At 46.8% G+C, this 20578-nt stretch overlaps 2 protein-coding genes across 3 annotated transcripts; both read right to left on the reverse strand.

The window, feature by feature from the left end:
• Positions 1-10946: 10946 nt before the first annotated feature.
• LOC114860018 (ADP-ribosylation factor-like protein 4D) lies at positions 10947-12986 on the reverse strand. Its single transcript, XM_029158221.3, has 3 exons — positions 12826-12986; positions 11846-12395; positions 10947-11707 (listed from the first exon to the last, which is right to left on the reverse strand). The coding sequence occupies exons 2-3, from the start codon at positions 12287-12289 to the stop codon at positions 11543-11545; spliced, it is 609 nt and encodes a 202-aa protein (XP_029014054.1). The 5' UTR covers positions 12290-12395; positions 12826-12986; the 3' UTR covers positions 10947-11542.
• A 3670-nt stretch (positions 12987-16656) lies between these two features.
• Positions 16657-20424, reverse strand: LOC114860016 (transmembrane protein 106B-like). 2 transcript variants are annotated; one of them, XM_029158218.3, is made up of 8 exons: positions 20263-20424; positions 18955-19145; positions 18783-18846; positions 18521-18674; positions 18305-18445; positions 18190-18233; positions 17441-17494; positions 16657-17076 (listed from the first exon to the last, which is right to left on the reverse strand). In XM_029158218.3, exons 2-8 carry the CDS (start codon positions 19136-19138, stop codon positions 16941-16943), a joined length of 777 nt encoding a protein of 258 aa, XP_029014051.1. In that variant the 5' UTR covers positions 19139-19145; positions 20263-20424; the 3' UTR covers positions 16657-16940. The 2 variants fall into 2 exon arrangements, with proteins under 2 accessions (XP_029014051.1, XP_055366713.1); XM_055510738.1 differs by lacking the exons at positions 16657-17076; positions 17441-17494 and adding an exon at positions 17543-17991.
• Between the last annotated feature and the right edge of the window lie 154 nt (positions 20425-20578).

Below are 20578 nucleotides of genomic sequence, written 5' to 3' on the forward strand. Positions count from 1 at the left end.
TCTGGAGCGACGGCCATGGGAGCCGCTGCTGCCAGGGGCGCAGCCGCGGCAGTGGCGCTCGGGGTCGGTCTCGTCTCTCCCGTCGAGCTCTGGGTCAGGCGATTCATTGCCTCAGTTAATCCTGCCATCGCCGTCTCCTGTCGCAAAACACACTCGGCCAATCTCTGGAGAGCGGCGTTGGTTTTCTCCTCCTGCTCTGCTGCGCGCTGCTCCTGAGCCATGAGCTGAGCACGGAGGTTCTCTGCACCGGCGGAGTCCATTTCTGGCCAGATTGTTCTGTCAGGCTTGGGCAGGTGTCGGACCCACATGCACGGCGCAGAAACACAGGTGTGATTAAGTGCAGGTTTATTCGGTGATTCAGAGTCAGGCGGTCCAGGTCATACACAGTACGTTCCAGCAGACAATACACAAAGGAGCAGGCAATCTCAGAATCAAGGTCCAGGCAGGGTTCGGTACACGAGCAGACTTGGCGACAGTACAGACAAGGATCAGGCAAAAACTCACGGTCAGATTATCAGGCACAGGTCTTTCACAGGTTGCGGGATCAACAGGGTTCAGGCAAGAATCAATGGTCGAGGCGGTCACGGTCAAAACACGAATGGCTACGATAGAATGCTGGAAAGAGTACATGAACTAACAATCTGGCGACTGGTGTGGGTGAGAGGTGGAGGTTAAGTACAGGTGCTGATTACTAATTAGCAACAGGTGTGGATGATGAGAACCGGAGCGTGACAGGAAGTTAACAAAATAAAACAGGATGTGACACGTAACATGAATCATGACACATAGTTCACAATGAACACAGCACGGTTTGAAAACAACTGTAACATCTGGACGGTGATTTTGTGCATCGGAGCCATGTTCTTAGGACGTGTGCGCCGCAGGCTCACGTTGAACCCAGTCCGTCCTCCGTCTGACGGCTTCTGTTACTGCAGACAAAGGAATGTCTTCGTCTCCACCACATGTATCTGTGGAGGCAAATAGCAGTTATTAGAGCTGTTGTTGTGGACGTGTGGTCGGGAGGAGGAGGACTCAGTAACGCACGCGCCTCAGGAAGTGTATCTGCATCGTTCAGGGCCGCGTGTTCGCTTTCATCATGTAAACATGCTTCTGTTGGTTGCATGGGGCAGTTCTGCAGACAATGACCTTGTAGCCAACACACCTTTAGATACACACACAGCCGTACCACTAAAGGCACAAAAGGACTTTACCAGGGTCAGAGGTCAACGCCATGTCCACACAGCAACATCACATCCTATATGTAAGAACTAAATGACGTAGAAACAATCAATGGACAGAATCCTGAGGAGGATCAAACTGAAGCTTGGATCAAAAAGCCACAGGGTTATGATGAAGCTCTGCTTGTTTCCTGTTTTCCTCCTTCACCTAAAGCCTCTGCTTTGGTCACATACTGTAAAACCTGCTCTAAATCAATATGTGGACCATTTGTACTCACGTAGAGGACAGAGTTTATGCCAGATCCAAATCAGATAGAGAACTTTTATCACACTAGATAATATCCCAAGAGAGCGACACAGTAAAAATTCCTCCGCATGCCTGAAAAGACGTGAGGATTCAGTGACCAAACACATTAAGATGGTTTCTAACATTTATCTCCACGTCTGTCATCAGTTTCTACCGTGTAACTGCAACATGACATCATCTCTGCATGGTCAGAACCAATCACTGTCCTATTTTAGTTCAGGACACACACACACACACACACACACACACACACACACACACACACACACACACACACACACACACACACACACACACACACACACACACACACAGCGTTTGTACCCAGCCATTATCCTGGTTGGTGCAGTCTAATCACTGGGTGACGCCTCAGTCTAAACACAGCAGGAAAACAACATTTCTCGTGTGTCAGGGTTGAAGCCAGGACAGGATCTGTGACTCAGGTTCTGTTCTGGGGTTCAGGGTCTGTGGTTCAGGATCTGTGGTTCTGGCCGAGCTTCTGCTGTAGAAGCAGGTTCTTCTTTCCAGATCAACATCTGTCCCATCCGTCCCTCATGTTCATGTCCCTCCACTAGTCAGCGTCTCCTTCATGGCTTATTGTTTTGTTATCTTCTCTTCTCTCCTCCTCCCTCTGTCTCTTCCTTGGTTTCCTCCCGCCTTCCTCCAGTGGCCTCATTCCTTTAATCTCTTCATGTTTTCCTCCTCCCTCTTTCCTCCTCGTTCTCCCTCACCTCCTTTCTGTCTTGACGTTTCCTCCTCCTAATTGCTGTATGAGCTATTTTTAGTATCTTGCTCTGCTCCTAATTACATCCCTCTACAACTCGCATAAAGGCTCCACTGCCTGAACTACGCAGAATTTATTATATATAAATATAACCATCTCATCAGCTGGTCAAAACAAAAACAATGCAAACAAGAGCAAAATGTTCATGATGATACATCACTTCATCCTGAATGGGCCAATGAAGGCCAGATAAAATCCACCTTTTTTGCATGGTTGGTTTCTTAAACTAGAACGTTATTATGGATCTCTTCACACAACCTTTGTTACCAAACTCACTCTCAGACTAACAGACAGACTGAAACCTTAACTGGGGTCTGTTCAACGACACTGGGCGCAAAAGACGGACTGAAGAGACTCAAACACATCGTTTACTTAAGAGCAGGAGCTGGTGTAACACGTGATGTTCAGATGTAATGATCCCAAGTCCCATGACGACCAGACAGGAGACAGGAGACGGCAAACGGGAAGCAGGAAGTGATGTCACAAACGCCAGCACCAGCCTTGTGGGGCTGGTTGCCATAGCAACGCCACATAAAAATTAGTGAAGCGGCAAATAGAAGTTTTTACAGCACAACTGATGGTAAAGGCAGAAAAGGTAAAGCCACTGTTAGTTGAAAGCTGTGCAGACGTTCACCAAAGTCACGATGAGACGAAACATGCTCTGGTGTTTGTGTGTCATCATTTCCTGCTTCAGTCAAGTCCAGCCGCTACAGAACAGGTAGAGAGGGAACATGAGCACCAGGTCAACAGGCGCCTTGGATTTAGTCTAACTCTGTGTGTGTGTGTGTGTGTGTGTGTGTGTGTGTGTGTGTGTGTGTGTGTGTGTGTGTGTGTGTGTGTGTGTGTGTGTGTGTGTCTGTGTGTGTGTGTGTGTGTGTGTGTGTGTGTGTGTGTGTTCTTCATAGTGGAACAATAGGTGTCTATCAAAGCCCGTCTCTTTACAGAAGTAGGACGTTTGTAGGTCACAGGTGAGGAAACATTTTTTTCAATCTACTGTAGTCGGTATGAAAACTTTCACGCACACTGAAAAACATTATCACAGTCAAACATTGACTGTAATTTTATCACATATACATTTTCCATGTAATTTTATCACATAAATACCAGCTAAGAAGTTACATTTAATGTGAAGTGTAACCATAAAAGTAAATATAAATAAAAACAACAATTAATATATAAAGTTGATTAGTTATTTTATTATTATAATTATGAACAGTGAAATATAATGTATAATATGTTTTTTACAAAAGTACAAACTCCTTCAACAGTTACCTGTGAAGCAGGGGGTTTGCAGTTCCAACCCAACTGATCCTTCTGATGTATGTTTTACCTTAGTAGATATTGTCTTATCTTTTAGTGCACATTTAACATAATCCTTAACTAATGAAATAGTTAACATGCAAATTAAATGTAATTAAATTGCAAAGTTTAGGTTATAGTCATGATACTGACTAACCTGTTTCATTTATTCATTTGCATTATGTTTATTTTAAAAAAGCCAAATATTTGAAATCCCAATGTTCACGTATATAATACTTAAAAATTATAAATATGTTTTATTAGTGGCAAGAATCGTCTTTGTGAGGTTCTTGACACCTACAACTATAAACACCTATAATATAAACACCATAAGCACCTAAGACCTGAACTAGGAAGCTTGTAAAAGCTTTGCCTTCATCACCTTCATCACCTGAACTCCTTATTATCAGATTAGACTGAGTCTGAGGTGCAGGGTTCCATTTGTTTAATAGCTGCTTCCTAATAGAACACAGAGCAGAGAAAGATGAGAGGCCGTAGACATGAAGTAATACCAGCTCATCAGCTTCAGTGTTGCTGTTCATATCGTATTACATCAAGTCAACGCGTCTGCTTCTGTTGTGTCTTTGTTCTGGTCCCAGAGAGGAAACACCACCGATCGGATGTGTGTGTGTGTGTGTGTGTGTGTGTGTGTGTGTGTGTGTGTGTGTGTGTGTGTGTGTGTGTGTGTGTGTGTGTGTGTGTGTGCGTGTGTATGTGGAAGTATCAGCCCACGTACCGGTACAGCTTCTCACGTGTTGGACTGTTCAATCACAATGTGAAAACCAAGAACAAGTCTCTCATAAAATGAAAGCGTTCTAATAAACTCCCTGAATACACAGAACTAGGTTCCACTGCAGGCGAGGGAGGCAGCAGACGTCCTGTTGACTCCAGTCACCAACATGAAGCCTTCAGTAAAACCGCTTCATGAAGAGGTCCAGGCTGTTGCTGAGCAGATTCCACTGCTGCTATTCTGGTCTCCTCCGGTCATGAATGACTTATGAAGCTGCTGGGATGAATTCAGTATCTCACGACTGCTTTTGTGCTGTTTACACATGTAATGACATCACTATGTTTGAAGCTGAGGTTTGGGAGTAGATTTTCCTTTTGTTGTTGTTGTTGTTGTTGTTGTTGCTGCTGCCAGCTGTTACACAGAAGTGTTCGCATTGTGTGAAGTTGCCGTGTAAAACGTGTCCACACGCTCTCGCTGTGAAGAGGAGAAGCAGGAAACAAACCAGTACTGTAGACAAACAAGTAGAACCCAATCAAGCAGTGTGTGTCTGTGTGGTGCTGGTGTGTCAGCGGATGTGAATAAAGTTCCTCTGGTCTGTGCTGGGACACAGTCAGACGGACCTGCAGCCGTCTCTTCTCCCAGTGACCGTTTGCACAGACCCTGAAATCACCACGAAGCTTCTTAGTGTGAAGCAACTGTTTCTGTCTGACCAACAAACGTATTTGTGACCTTTTTTCCTTTTCGGAGCTGAGACACGTGAGCCTCTGTGCAGCTGCTGCACGTGGGAACTATGAATTATTGAACCTGTTCAGTGAAGTGGCTCCAGCATCAAACCTGATCATTTTGTGTGTTTTTGCAGGTTTTTAGCTTCACTCCTTCCATGTTAAAGGCGCTCTCCAGACTGATGACACAGCACAGAGGAGGCTTTGTTCAGGATCATCAGGGTCGTGTTGATGTTCTTCGCCGTTTCCTTCAGCCCTGTTGTTTTTACAGTCAGAGCTCCTTCAGCTCCTGCTTTGACTGGAACCAGCTTGTTTGTGGACACTGGGAGCACTGTTTCTATATTTACACAGTCCTGGGATGACAACGTGTCCACAGGTCGTAGCGCTGAGCAGCTGTAGGACCTGACGGGAGCTTTATGACTAAGAGAAACGAGGCATGAGACTGTAGGTCTGACGCCGGGAACCTCCTGCTGAGCCTCCAGTTGGGAGGGAGATTAAATGAAGGTGGAGGTGGGGGCGAAGCACGGACAAAGTGCTCCCCACGTCCGGATTTCGCTGACGGCTGCAACGCCTGTTGTCAGCTGAGCGTTTATTATCAGGCTCTGTAGCTAATTGCAACAGGACAAAGGCAGAGGAGGAAAGGAGGGCGTTCACGGCGGAGCACGAGGGTCCCTCCCCTCGAGGCCGTGGAATTTACAGGAGCCTGGAGGGTCCCGGCGGCTCATGGACAGCAGCGCTAACGAAGCAGGACCGGAGTCATCGCCCCGAAGCACGTACAGCACTGACCCCCAACAGCAGCGCGTACTTTAGTTTGTCACAGTGGCGATAAGTTAAACCTCAGAGACAAAACAACGCAGAGGGACAAACGGTGTCTGTGGTGGAAGCAGGTCCAGTGTGAATTAAATATATGTGGGATTTAGCATCACCTTTAGCAGCAGTCAGTCACAGACAGATCAAAACAGAACAGGTGAGATGACCCACATTGTGTCAAGTCCATCGGACTGTTGGACCGGTCGGTCTCCACACTGGAGCATCTGCGTTTTATTTATAGAAACAATCAGTCTGCAGCAATCTGAGGTGGAGCAGTGGCCACTCGGGTTCAGCCCCATCTTTTAAAGCCCTTATCTGTATATTCATAGAATGTAAGTGTCACTCCACACTGTGCTGTGGTTTCATTTCTGTTATCATATATACGCTTGCTCATCCTTGCCAGGACGGAACCCTTTGTTTTGTTCTGCTCACAGCGTCTGACTCACGTTTCCCCATGAGCAGATCTGCTGTAAGATGCCACGTACACGTCTAAGCACAGCGATATGCGAGTTTCCCATAAGCCTCTGCGGCGCTAAAACACACGTGCAGTGCACATGGACTGTGGTGGTCCAACGCACCGCGCGCGCAGACACACACACACACACACACACACACACACACACACACTGTCAGCAGGTTTAGTCATTACATCATCACGTCCAGGCCTCACCAGCTGTTTCCCACATGACCAACTCACACTTTTTTGTCCTGAGCGTCTTTTTCCAGACAGCTGTAAAGCATAAATGAGTTTTGCTTCAGCACTTATAGCAAAGCCCTGCAGCTCAAATGATTAATGTTCTAGTGGAAGGAAATCTGAAGTACTAAAGTAGTGGTCACAGCTAAAATGCTGTTCACCATCACCACCAATCTGTGGTATCGTTTATGCAGATCTGGCACCGACTGTTCTCTGAAGCCACGTCTTGACAAAGGCCGACATTCAGCTGTGGTCAGATGGATCATTCAGATCATCATCTGGCGGCTTTCAGGAACCCACTGATCCTTTCACTGGATCAGCGGGTTCTCCAACCAGAGCATTTACAGGAACACACAAAAAAAACAACCCAGTGTGAAGTGATCAGCTGTGTGACATTTACTGGAGACATTTACACATTTACTTGTTCAGACACGATGTTGTGACGTTAAAACTTCAAAGTGAACCTCTCAACTGCCATAACAAGAGCGATGTCACAACCAGATCACCTGCAGCCATTTGTGAGGCTGTTTGTCAAACACTGGTACAGTCAGAGCATCTGTCCTCCAGCAGACGCCTGCCGGGGCCTGTCGGCGCAGCAGCGTTTTTCTGGAGAACACGTGGGCTTTTCCAGAGGAACCTGCTGATCCAGTGTGATGCTGCAGGGCAGCAGGACGCACACAGCAGCGTCACACGCCGTGACCCGGAGGGCATGAGGACGCAGTGGCCTCCATCGCTCTGAGCTCCAGCCACCTCCCTACCAGGCCATGACATGGACTCTTTACCCCAGACCTCTGGGAAAGTGTTGATAGACGAAGGTTTTGGACAAATTGCAGATGTGGAGCATTTTTCTACAAACGGTTTCTAAGTGATGCCTTCAAAGGGGGATGAGCTGAGCTGAGGAGGTTCCACGGTCAGCTGACTCAGCGTTCTGCCTCCTGTCACTCGCTCTATGGCGCAGTGATGTGGACCACCTTCAGCTCACCTGACCAGCCTGAAACTGGTGCGGTGGTCAACTGACAGTCTGTGAGGGTCCAGTGATGGCTCTGGGTGGGATGCTGGGGATTCAGCCCTGACTGAACTGACTGCATAACAGTCTCTCTGTTAGGTAACAATCACATGCCTCGAGAGCAAACAGATGAGGGGAGGCAGAGCAGCTGTGAGGCCACTGGATCCCTGGATGAATGAGTGTTTGTGTGGAGCACACACACACACACGCACACACACACACACACACACACACACACACACACACACACACACACACACACACACACACACACACACACACACTGGTAATTTATGGTTTGAAACTATATGCACAAAAACAAAAAATTGTATTAAATGTCACATCATCATCCTCAACCTCTTACTGGCATGAAGTCAGTTTAAGAAGCAAAACAATGCAAAACCGGAATTTACAGACTGATTGGAACGATGAGTGATACAGAGCATTAACAGGAACACAGTAAAAGACAAGCCAGTTTGGTGTGATCAGCTGTGTGACATTTACTGGAGATGATGTTGTGAACGTCTGCAGGTGTGACAGGGTTCTTCTTCCCCACAGCTGATTGAAAGAGTCAGAGAATCCATCCAGTCCCGCTGGAAACGCACCAGCAGCTGTGTTGAGCCTGTGTTCAGCTGCCGCCGTGGAGCCGCTGCTGCTGCTCTTATGTAACTATGTTTGCAAAATAGTGCATCACATGAGAGTCCAGTCAAATGAATGAAAACAAACTGACTATTTAAGTAGTTGAGAGTCACGTACTTGTCTAGTTTATTGAAGCAGTGATCAGCCAAAATACTGGCTTAAATAACAAAGTCAGTGTGTTTTCAGCATTAGCTGATTTCAGCCCATTATTGACTAACTCACCCCTTCAACCTTCTTTTCTACATATTTGATGCTGTTCTTGCTAATTTGCCTGTCGGCCTCTTAAACAGCTAACTAGCGCGACATTGACTTGTTACCAGCCCGATGCCCGGTGGCAGGGCCGGTTCTGCAGCTGGCAGATGGGAGTGGAGGCCGGGATGGAGCGGTGAGCAATCCTTTGACGTCAGGGCGCCTCCTGTTTTCCTGCTTCAACCTGCTGGAACTGTGCTCTTTGATTTACTCTAATGCTCCTAAAGAGCAACACCAGCTCCGCCCTGATCCGCAGCAGCGTGTGTCACCCACCGTGTTCTGAACTCTCTGTCCTCCAGGTCAGGAATCTCCTGAAGGTGCTGAATAGTTGACAACATAAACAAATCATTTCTTTATATATTCACATATTTTCGAAATGACACATTTGTCAGCAAGAACTGATGCTGCTTACACAGCTATTCACAGTATCTAACAGTCCATTTCTCATTGTAGTCTGTCTGTCATGCATCATTAGTGGCTGAATGTGTGTGATAACCTGCTTTGGGTTCCTCCCTTGGACCTTTAGTAGTACATAGCTGACATCCTTGACATGCCTCACATACTGAAACCAGCCTGGTGAGTTCCTGAAATAACCTGTGGAGCAACACGGGCCTGAGACTCAGCGGAGGATTCCCTCGCCATGCAGCCATGAGATGCCCCAAAGGTTCTGTGGTTCCAAGGACAAAACTAAAATGGCCTCCACTGAGCTGTGGTGAGTCAACAACCTGCTGACTAGAAACAATCAGGACATAGAACACAGATAAGCTGCAAACCCACACAGAGGCACCGTTACATGGTTTAGTGCTTCACTTCAGTTTCCTGGATTCAGCAAACAGGCAAATATGAATGGAGCGAGACAATGTTCAGAGGCTCAGAGGACCCAGCTTCTAGTCTGATGAAGTGGTCCCGTAGTTCGCTAAGCAGCGTCTGTGTGGAGCTTCTCGCCTTCGCGATGCTGAGCTCCGCACTCGTCCCACTAACATCACGTTTCCGAGGCACGCCGTTCTATTTTGGAAGCCGTGCCTCACGCGAAATGATGCATGATGCATGAAAACCAGAGCCTCCCTTTAACTGCCGGGCCTTGGCTGGACTGACAGCCACTCATCAAGAACCACAGAGCGCTCTGCAGCGGAGACAAACCGAAAAAACAGAAGTGAAGTCGCTGCCATGAAAGCTAATGTTTGGTTCTGACAGATGGAGGGAGTCCGGTTAACAGACCTCAGCCAGAGCTGAGCCAGACGTGTGTGGGTTGGGTTCTGGTCCTCTGGACGGTTCCCTCAGACCATCTGAACCCAGATGCTTCAGTTCAGAGCTCTTTGTTGTTCAACGCCAGATTCACGTTTAATGATGTTATAGTTGCTGATTGTTCACATTACTTCCTCAAAGCAACTTCCCACATTAAAGATCATTGTCTCACTACTTCCCAAAGCAACACCCACCAACCGACACCCAGATTCACAGCAGGACGTCAGGCGCTCGTCCGATGTGTCGATGGGCAGAGATTCATCAATCTGCATCAACAATGTTCCTGTGAAACTGTGAAGGTTTCACTGTCTCCAGGTGATGAAGTCATTGTCATTGACCTTCGGGCTTCTCTGAGCCAAAGCTCATTTACCGGTGATTTCTGTGTGCAGACTTTTTTCGAGCATTCGAGTGGATCCAAGGATCTTCCAGCCGCCTTCAGACCGTTACTGAGGAGGGATCCCGTCCACGCTGCTGACTCAGTAATCCCACCACTTACTTAACAGTCGAGTCGCAGCAGGAGGGAGCCTCCAATCAGACTAATTGGATTGACTTATCAGTAAGTGACCGTAGGGAGGGGACAGCTGTCTGACACAAAGCATCTCAGCTTCATAGGGTGTAAACACGTCCGTCTACGCAAGTCATGGTATCGCTGTATATATTACACTTTACACTGTAAATGTTGTTTTATCGAGTACCAGGAACCAGCATCATGAATCCTGGGAGGCATGAACCTTTAGTGATGCTGACTTGGTAATAATGTCCGATGAAGCCACCACTCAAGCTGAGGTGACCAGCACATCCACAGGGAACCAGGAGCTCCGACCCAGTTAGACCCATTAGAACCAGTCATTCTGCTCCTTAACGTGTGCAGAGCCCAGTCAAACCATGTCCCACGTACCAGTGACACCAGTGCCTGCTTGCAGGGAGCAGCCCAGACGGGTCATGTGAGTGGGGGCTGGGCTTCACATTCCTGTGTCACTGAGCTTCTGCAGCACAGTGAACAGCTAACTACTGGTGAAACAGGCCTTTAAATGTCTCTACTCTGGAGCAAACTGTGACACATTTGTCTTCGTAGTCCGACTTCAGGTTTAGTGTGACGGCCATCATTTGTTTGTCTCCCTAACAAGTGGAGATATGTTTTAACTGAATCATACTCATGCCTGTGGATTATTTACACATCTAAACAGAACTCATCATGAAACCACATCAGATTCCGAAGCTGTAGCTTCAATGAGTCACTCACCAATATGAAGATAAAAAAAAAACAAGTTGGACAAAAGACATCCAAAGTTGCGCAATAATTTATTTAATTTGTTGACATATTACAAAACAATATGTACAGTGTAAAAACAAAATGTTGCTTGAACGCCACCAACCCTTGAACAAACCATAGTGTGACGGGCATTTGGTGAACAGTGGGGAAAACAAACCTGTGGGGCTGCGCAGCCTCAGTAACAGTGTGTGAAGGTCACCGCCTCAGGGCCGTCTAACACTGACAATAACAGGCGACTCGGCTTCTTTTGATCTAGAAGAGTTGCTTAACATGTCCACGCAGCCACTCTGGATCTTCATGCAACTAAACACAGCTTCATTATAAGACAGAAGGTTGAAAACGTAGGCTCGGGCCAAGTGAGACGTTGGCACGACAGAGTGGAGAGAAATACTGGATCCTTCAAAAGGTGGAGTGAGTGCAGCAGAGTTCCGTGGTTTCTCCTTTATCCTCCTCCACTCAACAAACAGAGCACAGATTCGCTCCCAAGTCCGGGCTTCGCAGCCAAAGTTCGTCTCGTCTGAACAATCGCCCGCTTTCCTTCGGTTCCACTCAAAAACCTCCTCAGACAAATTGAAGGGTCGCGTCTCCCATCCGAGACCCTTGCGCTCATCTCTTCTTCTTGCTGGTTCGCAGCATCTTCTTCCTCTTCAGGATCATCTCGTAGAGCTTCTCCAGGCCGGGCTGCAGCCCCCGGCCGTCCAGCGCGGAGCAGCCCTGCGTGTGGCGCAACGTGGACGAGCTCAGCTCGTGGAGGGCCAGCGCCTTCTCCACCTGAAACACACAGACGAGGCAGCGGAGGTGAGTCACCGTCCAGAGGAATGCTCCATTTAAAGGCTCTCGGGTGCCTTTGGATCCACAGCCAACATGAAACCCCACATCCTGTGATAAGCTCTACGGTTAAATATTTACCTCGGACACGGACGCAGCTCCATCCAGGTCCTGTTTGTTGGCCAGAACCAGCAGGGGCACCCCCTGGTTCTCCGCCGACCGGCTGATCCTGTGCAGCTCCACCTTGGCCTCCTCCATGCGCTCTGTCTCTGCAGCGTCCACCACGAACACCAGTCCATCCGTGCGCCTGGTGTACGACTTCCACAGGGGCCGGAGCTTCTCCTGGCCACCGACGTCCCACACCTGGAAGGTGGTGTTGCTGCTCTTGGAGCTGCCCATGTTCACCTTAATCCGCTCCATGTTGAACCCCTTAGTGGGGATGGTCTCGACAAACTCCCACAGCTTGAGCCTGTACAGAAGGGCCGTTTTTCCAGCCGAGTCCAAACCAATCACGACCACGTGCATTGACTGGAAGCTGGGGAGGAACGGGGTGCTGGGGGCGATCTCCGTCAACTGGTTCCCCATGTTTGTCGCCTGTGAAGCTGAACACTCCCTTTATTGTGTCCCGCTGGGTCGGTATGTGCAGCAGCAACAGAGGAGTTCACACCTGGGCCCGGCTTCACTTCAAAGCCTGGAGAGAGGGGGGAGGGGGGCGGTTAACCACAACACAACACAGCGGAGACCCACGGCCAACGTTTGTCCACGATCTCAGAAGCTACTTTAATAGAGTCGTCGGAATAATACGTGGACGTCAAATTACAGCGAAACAGGAGACGCGGTGAAAAGAGGCTGAAGACTAGAAGTCAGAGGAATGTTCGCTGGAATTGACTGGAAACGGATTCCGTGGAAACCACTGTTAACTTATGCTAGCTGCCGACGCCGCTCAAACTGGTTCTGCTGGTTTCACACGAACACATTTTCAGGCACGAGAAGAAACTAAGAGCGGCTCCCACGTACGTGGTAAAAGTGCGTGAGAAGCACGTCGTAACCGAAGAAAAAGCGGCGACTCGTTTTCCTCGCGGCGCGTTCAAACAAACAACGAAGCAATTTTAATATCTTACCTGCGGAAACTTTGGCGCTCAGTTAATTAATCCACGTTATTTATGCGAAGAAATTTTCCAAAATTGTCCGAGTTGACTTTAAACGAATCAAACATGGTGTTTTTCGGAGCAGCTTTAAGCAGTGAAGATACGATCCGAACGTCGGACGAAGACTGGGAGCGGGGGAGACGCTGCGCCGGGATAGGAGCTGCCCTCTGGTGACGTCACACAGCGTGGGCGGGGCTTTCTCTGTCTGTCAATCTAATCAACATAGATACATACATACTTTACTCATCTCTCACATCTGTTTAATTTAGTAACACAAGATGAAAACACAAAGTTATCCGGTTGGTCAAGTACATGTCAAATCATTTAGTAGCTTCTCTATTCTGACCGCAGTGGTGTGTTCTACAGCTGATGGCCATAAATGGGCTTCATAATAAACATTAAAAATAACTGAAAGCATTTTATATGAATCTGAGATAAAATATTTAGTGTTCTACAGTGTATCCACATTCCTGAAGCCATCTGGTGAATAGAAAACATCTGTGTTGACACTGAAACCCTGTAGTAACAATACTAATGGTGTACAGTACTGTATGTAGAAGAAGAATAAAGTATATCATCAATATGAAAGCATCTCACAATAATATTAAAGATAAGCTTCAGCAGCATGTGTTCAGTATAAACTGAAGGAAAATAATCTGTACTATAACAAACAGCAATAATGTTTATGGTTGGTATCAACAGGATAAAGAGCTGAAACAGTCTTCACCACACAGTGTTATCTATGACATAATGGCTCATTTGGTCATTTGTATTGATTTGCATGAGAGCTCCTCCACATGATAATGACATGGGTGAGTGTGTGTGTGTATTAGTGTGTGTGCGTGACCTATTGACTGAGTGATTGACTGAGTGACTGAAGCCAGGCAGTCTGACTGCTTGGTGAGGATGTGGACTCATGGACACACACACACACACACGCACACGCACACACACACACACACACACACACACACACACACAAAATAACATGAAAAAAATCTCTCACTTTTTTAGAAAAATACGTTTTTTGGTTGTCAATTTGATGCAAATATAGGTACAAACACACTCACACACACACACACACACACACACACACACACACACACACACACACACACACACACACACAGAAAATAAATACATGTTTCATATACAGTAGCTGTGGAAACTCAGACAGATTCAAAGGTTCCGATTTGAATACGGTGAAGCGCTGCCAGATGGAATTACTGTACGTCTGATTATATTATCACCATGAAGTCAGGGAATTGTCACATGCCTGTGTTTCTATCCTGGAAACTTGAGGTAAATCAAAAGTAAGGCTGTTATCAGCAGTGTTCAGAATGATGTAATATAAAAAAAACTGTCGTGAAGCTCCGAGGCAGGAGCTTCCATTAGACAGAGATAGACAGGAAGCGAGGGGTATTACACACAACACATTCCCTGACCTGGGAAGGAAAACTTTAAAAACATCCTCCGTCTAAATACAAACTAAAACGTATTTTTTTATTTTAAACACCATCCAAATCCAACTAACAGAAGTCTAATGTCATCATTGATGAGGTGATAGCACCCCCTGTTGTCAGCAGGAAGAATAGCAGCTTTGCTGGACTCAATCACACTGTTCACTGTTTTTAATTTCTGCATTTATTCTTTTGTGGCCAGAAGGGAAGACAAGCTGCTGGAGGTTTACCAACCAACGACCCACAGAGTCCAAACGCTGAGCTGCAGGAGGTGTCAGGTGTGATTTCTCTACCCTGCTAGAGCTGCCTCTGTCTCAGTTACAGCAGCAGGGGAGCATTAGTTGCCTGGAAACTCCTGTTAGCAGAGTCAGGGACAGAAGCCACCGACTCCTCACCGGCACCGGTTCTGTCCGCTCAGGCTGCTGCTTCCTGCTCTGCCGGTAAGTCAAACACTGCTTTGTTGCTTCAGCCTTCAGTCAGTCAGTCAGTCAGTCATCACTGTGCTGCAATAAAACAATATATTACTAAATATACTAAAAGTCCACCAGAGTTCCTAAGATGCTTTGTTGTCTAGTTGTTTTACATCACTGTGTAGGAAATCATTTGAAAAGACAAAGAATGATTTTTTTCAACATTACTTTGCAAATATTTTATTTAATAAATTTGCCTCCTGAGATCTTTGACTCAAAGCCTTCATTAGTGTTAATGCATTTGCTACATAATAATTGTAAACGTGCAGATTATCGCTATGCCATCTATGTAACACTGATAATGTTGCTAAGTAAGTGATGGCAGTGGTTGGGCCTCAGATCGTATCAGGTGACTCTGTGGTCAGATCCAGTATCAGAGACCAGTCAGAGACGACATCTGGTTTATTTACTGGTGTGTGTGTCTGTCTCTGCACTGAATATTTGTATCTGCTCTGTGTATTTGCTGCCTGTCCTCCAGCTGCTCCACACCAGGATGTCTGCCATGCACTGGGAGGCCAGGCGCCGCCAGCGCGCTCTGGAACGCAGGATGTTCCGGTCCAAACAGCAGGTGCAGAATGTAACTGTTACATCAGCAATAAGAACGTCCAGCACCACATCTGACACCTACGGTCCAGGAAGCAGTGCGTTATATTCAGAAACAAACATTATAACTGCTCTTCATTTACAATGTTAAATGCATTAGACGAGCTGAAAACAGCAGAACCCGTCAAACAGCGTGGTTCTGTTGTTTAACTGAGCTGAGCTGTGATACCCAGCACGGGTCCAACCTGCTTCCTGAGCCTGACAAAACAAAACAATGTGCGTGTGTCCAGTTACAATGAATTGTTCTATTAGTCAGGAGGTTTTCATTCTGTTCCTCTGTATCTGTATGTGCTGACAGGTGCACAGCAGTCCTGAGGCCGCCAGTGACTCCCCCCAACCAAACACAGGTCAAGATGCTCACACAGTATGGGCCTAATGTAGTAGAACATACTATATAATCACTGTCAGAGCAGAGTTTTGAAAAGGCTCCAGTTTTACTCCTATAACTGGCTTCATAGCATCGTCTTCCACACTAAGCGGTTCAGTGTCTGTTCATATGAGTGTGATACAATCCAGACTCCCTCTGACCCAGATGTGAACTGGTGTCAGTGTCTAATGAGACAACGACTTCCTGTGTGCTGACCAGTAAATGGGGCACCACTTCCACCAGTTACCTTGGTCCTAATGAGTCTTCTCCCTGCTTCCACTGGTCCGTGTATCTGTCTAGTGGACTCAGAACCTGGCTCCTGTAAACTGAACCCAGTTTGAAAGACATCCCATCAAACTGTTAATCACACCGAGCAGCCAGCGCACGCTCCACCAGTTCTCATCAGGAGGCTGCTGAATGTTTCACGAGGGGCCACACACGCAGTCTCATGTCACCGACCACAGATTTATTGAGCAACAACCTCAACGAGACTAAAGAGATGTTTTCAGATCTTATTTGATGCCTGACGCTGGGATTCATCAATGGCCTAGCACTCATTTTTAACAAAGCTTATCTCATTTAAAGGCTTAGATTTAGTGGTGGTTTACACATGACACCTTCCACAAACTGCATCAAACTTCTCTGTTGGTGAAGCTGATTCATGTCTGTGCTGTTTCCAGATGGAGGCCAGTGTCCTCCCTGCCAGAATGACCTGCAGACAGGCGTCCACCACGGCGCCAGGATCCCCAACAGATACTCGGTGGGTCTCAGCTCGTTGTCAGCTGTGGGTGGTCTGTTTCAGTGCACTGACTCCTGCTTGCCTTCAGTCTCTGCAGTACAAGCAGCAGTGGTAGGACTCAGAGGAACGACAGGACACCAAGATTAAAATGAGTCTGGAATCAACTCAGTTGGTTTGTGTCTTTACTCACATTGGCTGAACAGGGATATGTACAAATAAGGCTACAAAAGAAAAACAAGATTCTTCAGCAAAACACAGACACAGGATGACAGACAATTAACAGCTGTAGCTACATATTATGATTACAGGACGTCCAATCACTTCAATTAATTCTTTGTTAATGTGAAACCATCAGTCGACAGACAGAGACTGAGACGAGAGAAGCAGAAAAGGATGATTCACTGGACAGTGTGGGACACGTTAGTTTTGCATCCGATGCTGTGACTCCATCAGAGGCCTGTCATCTCCACGCACGGCGTGGCAGTGACAGATGCTACGGTGCTGTTGGCTCCACAGTCAATGTACTCGTACGTCTCCAGGGACAGGTCCTCGTAGTGGGCCATGTAATACACCGTCATAGACATTCTGCAGCGACACCACGACAAACCAGGGACAATGAGCTGTTTCTTTCAGAGCTAGGACAACTCACACTACACAAGTTACTTCAGAACAAAAAAGGCTGATGTCTGAGAAATCGTATCATATTTATGAACGGAGGCAGCAGCTACTAAAATATTTAAACCCCTTTAAACCTCAAGCTAATTAGACTAATGTAGCATCTCAACTCAATTTGGCTTCTGTGCAAACAGATGCTCAGTTCACATAAACAGGCAGTAGAGGGGGGTCATTCTGTACTTATCTGGATTATTAGGGTTGATGCATTTCGCATACATGCGTATTGGTTGTAGGTACAGCAGAGTAAAGCTCCGTGTTTCTGCTCTCTACTTACTGTAGATGCACAAAGAGGATGTGGACGGACACGGTAGGATTCTTACAGTAGTCACTGCAGAGGCAAAGAACAAACACTGCTGAGGTCACGTAAACAAACGGTCTTTAGCTGACAGATACGATGTGTGTGTGTTTAGACAATCTGGTAGCTAGAGAGGATCCATGGCAGCTGCCTGACAGCAGAACCAGCACAAAACGGTCCTTAATACGAATATTTGTTAGAAATATGCTTCAACTAAGCCACTCGTTTGTTTAAAGGCTCCTATTCAACAAAATGCCCTTCTCAGACGTTCTGTTGACTCTGTGGTTCATATGTGAGTTCACCTTTCTTCACATTCTACCAATTAGTCTGATTGACTCAACCAGAGACTCACCAGCAGTTAACTCTGTCAGTATGAGGGATATTAGTTTATACAGATTTCAATCTGGTTGCAACAGAAAACGTGTTTCCTTCTCATTTCGTTTTAATTGCACAGTTGCTGGTTCCTGAAATGAGTTCATCAAATTTGGCAACTGTGGTCGCTGAAGCAATGAAAGGTGCTTTGCAGTTTTCTGTGTGAAGTGTTTTGAAGAAGTAGTTTCAATATTGGCAAAGGAGCAAGTAAAAGAAACAGCAGCAAAAGAAACAGCTGTGACAAAATTAATAGTGGGAACAGTCAACAGCTGACTGAGCTGCTCAAGCTAAGAATCGTCACGACAGGTGTGAGGTGTGAGCGCCTGTTACTATACATATAATAACATAATGATCACCTGAGGCCTGGATCCTTTAGGTTGATAGAAATCATGAAGGGGTACTGCAAAAAAACAAAAGGAAGATTCATTCACGGCTTCCACTCAGTGTGTGTGTATGTGAGGTCTGACTTACCTTTTGAACAGACAGAGGTTTGACAAAGGTCATGTTCTTAATAGAAGTCTTTCCCACAACCATTTTATCGTTGAGCGCCTGTACGATAAAATTATAGGCCTGCACCTCCATGAAGTTGTTGTTGGTGATGTTTAGCACATTCTGTGAGAAAAGGGACGGTTGTGACTGAAAGAAATCTCTCAACGCCGTCTCTCCGCTGCTGTGCGCTGTACTCACTGTGATGTTAATCTGGACACTGTTGTTGGCGAAGTGGACGATGGAAGACTTGACCGCGACTGGAGACAAAACGATGGCACGAGGAAAGAGGAAGAACAAAACCAGGGCACTGGCCAGGAGGCACACGCCGACGGACCCGGCGACGTACAGCCTCCTGTGGGGAGAAGGCATCAGGCACGTGAGCCCAGCTTTCTGCTCAGGGTCACGCACCCTTTAGTACTTTTCATATTTTATTTTACATTTTTATTATTTTCTGCCTTACGTGTGTCTGGGTCTCAGCCTCTGGTCGGTGCAGGGGATGACGGCCACCAGCTGACTCTCCCGACCTGCATCAAACGCCACGTGGAGTTTAATAAACGATAATAAACAACCACCTAAACGACATGTGGTCACTGAGCTGTAACAGAGCTCCGCCCGCTGGACGCGTCCGTTACCTCTTGGGATCCGACCGATCCCCTGGCAGGTGGGACACTCAACCGTGTCCCCAGAGCTGTGTCTCCGGGTGCAGCTCGGCCTCTTGGCTCTGTCTTTGACCATGGGCTGTGTGTCACCCTGGTCGCTGCCACTCTGTAACCCCGCTCCTCCAAAAGCAGCATACCTGCTGGAAACGGCCCCCATGCCTAGACTAGAGGGAAAACAAGTATTTCATTCACATTTGAATGACTTTACTTCTTTACTTACTTTTTAGTAAGCCTAGAACTTAAATTTGTGTCACATTTCTCCCTAAATGACTGTTTTCTTAAATGGTTGCATTGAAAATATTAAAATCCTCCTCAATTCCAGAATGCTGGGTTCCCTCGCACGGCTGACGTTCTCCTGCAGATCCGACTCTGTAATTCTGCCTTCCAATACTAGCCAACCAACTCCAAACCACTTGAACCCATATTCTGTGTTGAGAGATCATTTTTATCGTCTCTGTCCTTCTTTTCTCTCTGCCAGTTTGATTTTATTAGTAATAACTGCTGAGGTGTTAAGTTTACAATTAATAATTAGTATGAATGAAGCAGAGATGACCTCCTGCAGCTGTTTAACTTGAGTTGTTGGGTTGAGTTGAAGGAATGCAGTATTTAGTACTTATGAAGTACCTCCAAGATACTCAGTCCATGGGCAGTACTCTGACTCAGAGTAGACGTTTGTGTTTTCAGTTTCAGTTCAGATTCAGACACAGTCGTAGGTAAAGGCTGCAGATGAAGGAGGAGCCTGTGTCGTGTCTAAAGCTTCACAATAATGAATCTTCGTACTTTAAAGTAAACCATTAACCTTTGAGCGACTCGGTATCAGGCTGTGACTCCTCTGTCAGAGCTTTGACCACCAGTGATTTTCTCTACAGCAAATGATCAAAGGTCACTACGTCATTACGTGACACTAATTTACAGGGAGTCCGGGCGTGGCGGCTCGTCCCGCTGAGCCCAGCACGCGACGGAACCAGTTTGCGGTTAGTTCGCCGGCTGTCGAACCCACAGTAAACAGCGTCGTTTAACCATTGAATCGCTGGCTTCAATCGACCACGCGCCTCTGATCGTTATCGAACCGTAACCCAGCGGATTACTGTTCGTGTAAAGTTCCGAAATGTCATTTAAAGTCCACGACAGCGGCCTACGAGCAAAACAAGCAGCCGAACTACGCACTTAGTTCGGTCTCCTGCAGCAGCAGCAGCAGCAGAACCGAACCTCAGCTCCGCGGAAGCACGTCGCACTTTGTCCCGTTCGAGTCCCGCCCTTCGTGCGCCACCGGCCGCTTACCTCGCCGGTGAGCTCGGCCGCTTCTAAGGCACTGACAGCGTCTCCATCTTCCGTCGTCCTTGTTTGTTGTTGCCCGTGGTAGACGCCGTCACAACCCGGCGCGCGCACCACAACACAAACACTTCCTGTCAAAACTTTCAAACTAAACCTGTCACGTGCATCATTTGCGTCACTGAAGAAGCTGCCGCAGGCGGTGATCGACGAGTTAGAAGCCATCTTTTTAATAACAAATATATTCCATCTATTAATTAAAATAAAAAAAAATACTATAATACTACTTATTTTTCCAATATTTGAGATATTGAGACTTGAGATA

The sequence above is a fragment of the Betta splendens genome, chromosome 8 (assembly GCF_900634795.4).
Source record: "Betta splendens chromosome 8, fBetSpl5.4, whole genome shotgun sequence".
NCBI lineage: Eukaryota > Metazoa > Chordata > Actinopteri > Anabantiformes > Osphronemidae > Betta > Betta splendens.

Coding starts and splice junctions, on each gene's coding strand:
- LOC114860016 (XM_029158218.3), bottom strand. CDS start 19,138: ATGGGGGCCGTTTCCAGCAGGTATGCTGCTTTTGGAGGAGCGGGGTTA. Junction 18,446..18,520: donor GTGTCCAGATTAACATCACA/GTGAGTACAGCG, acceptor CTTTTCTCACAG/AATGTGCTAAACATCACCAA. Junction 18,234..18,304: donor AACCTCTGTCTGTTCAAAAG/GTAAGTCAGACC, acceptor GTTTTTTTGCAG/TACCCCTTCATGATTTCTAT.
- LOC114860018 (XM_029158221.3), bottom strand. CDS start 12,289: ATGGGGAACCAGTTGACGGAGATCGCCCCCAGCACCCCGTTCCTCCCC. Junction 11,708..11,845: donor GAGCTGCGTCCGTGTCCGAG/GTAAATATTTAA, acceptor TGTGTGTTTCAG/GTGGAGAAGGCGCTGGCCCT.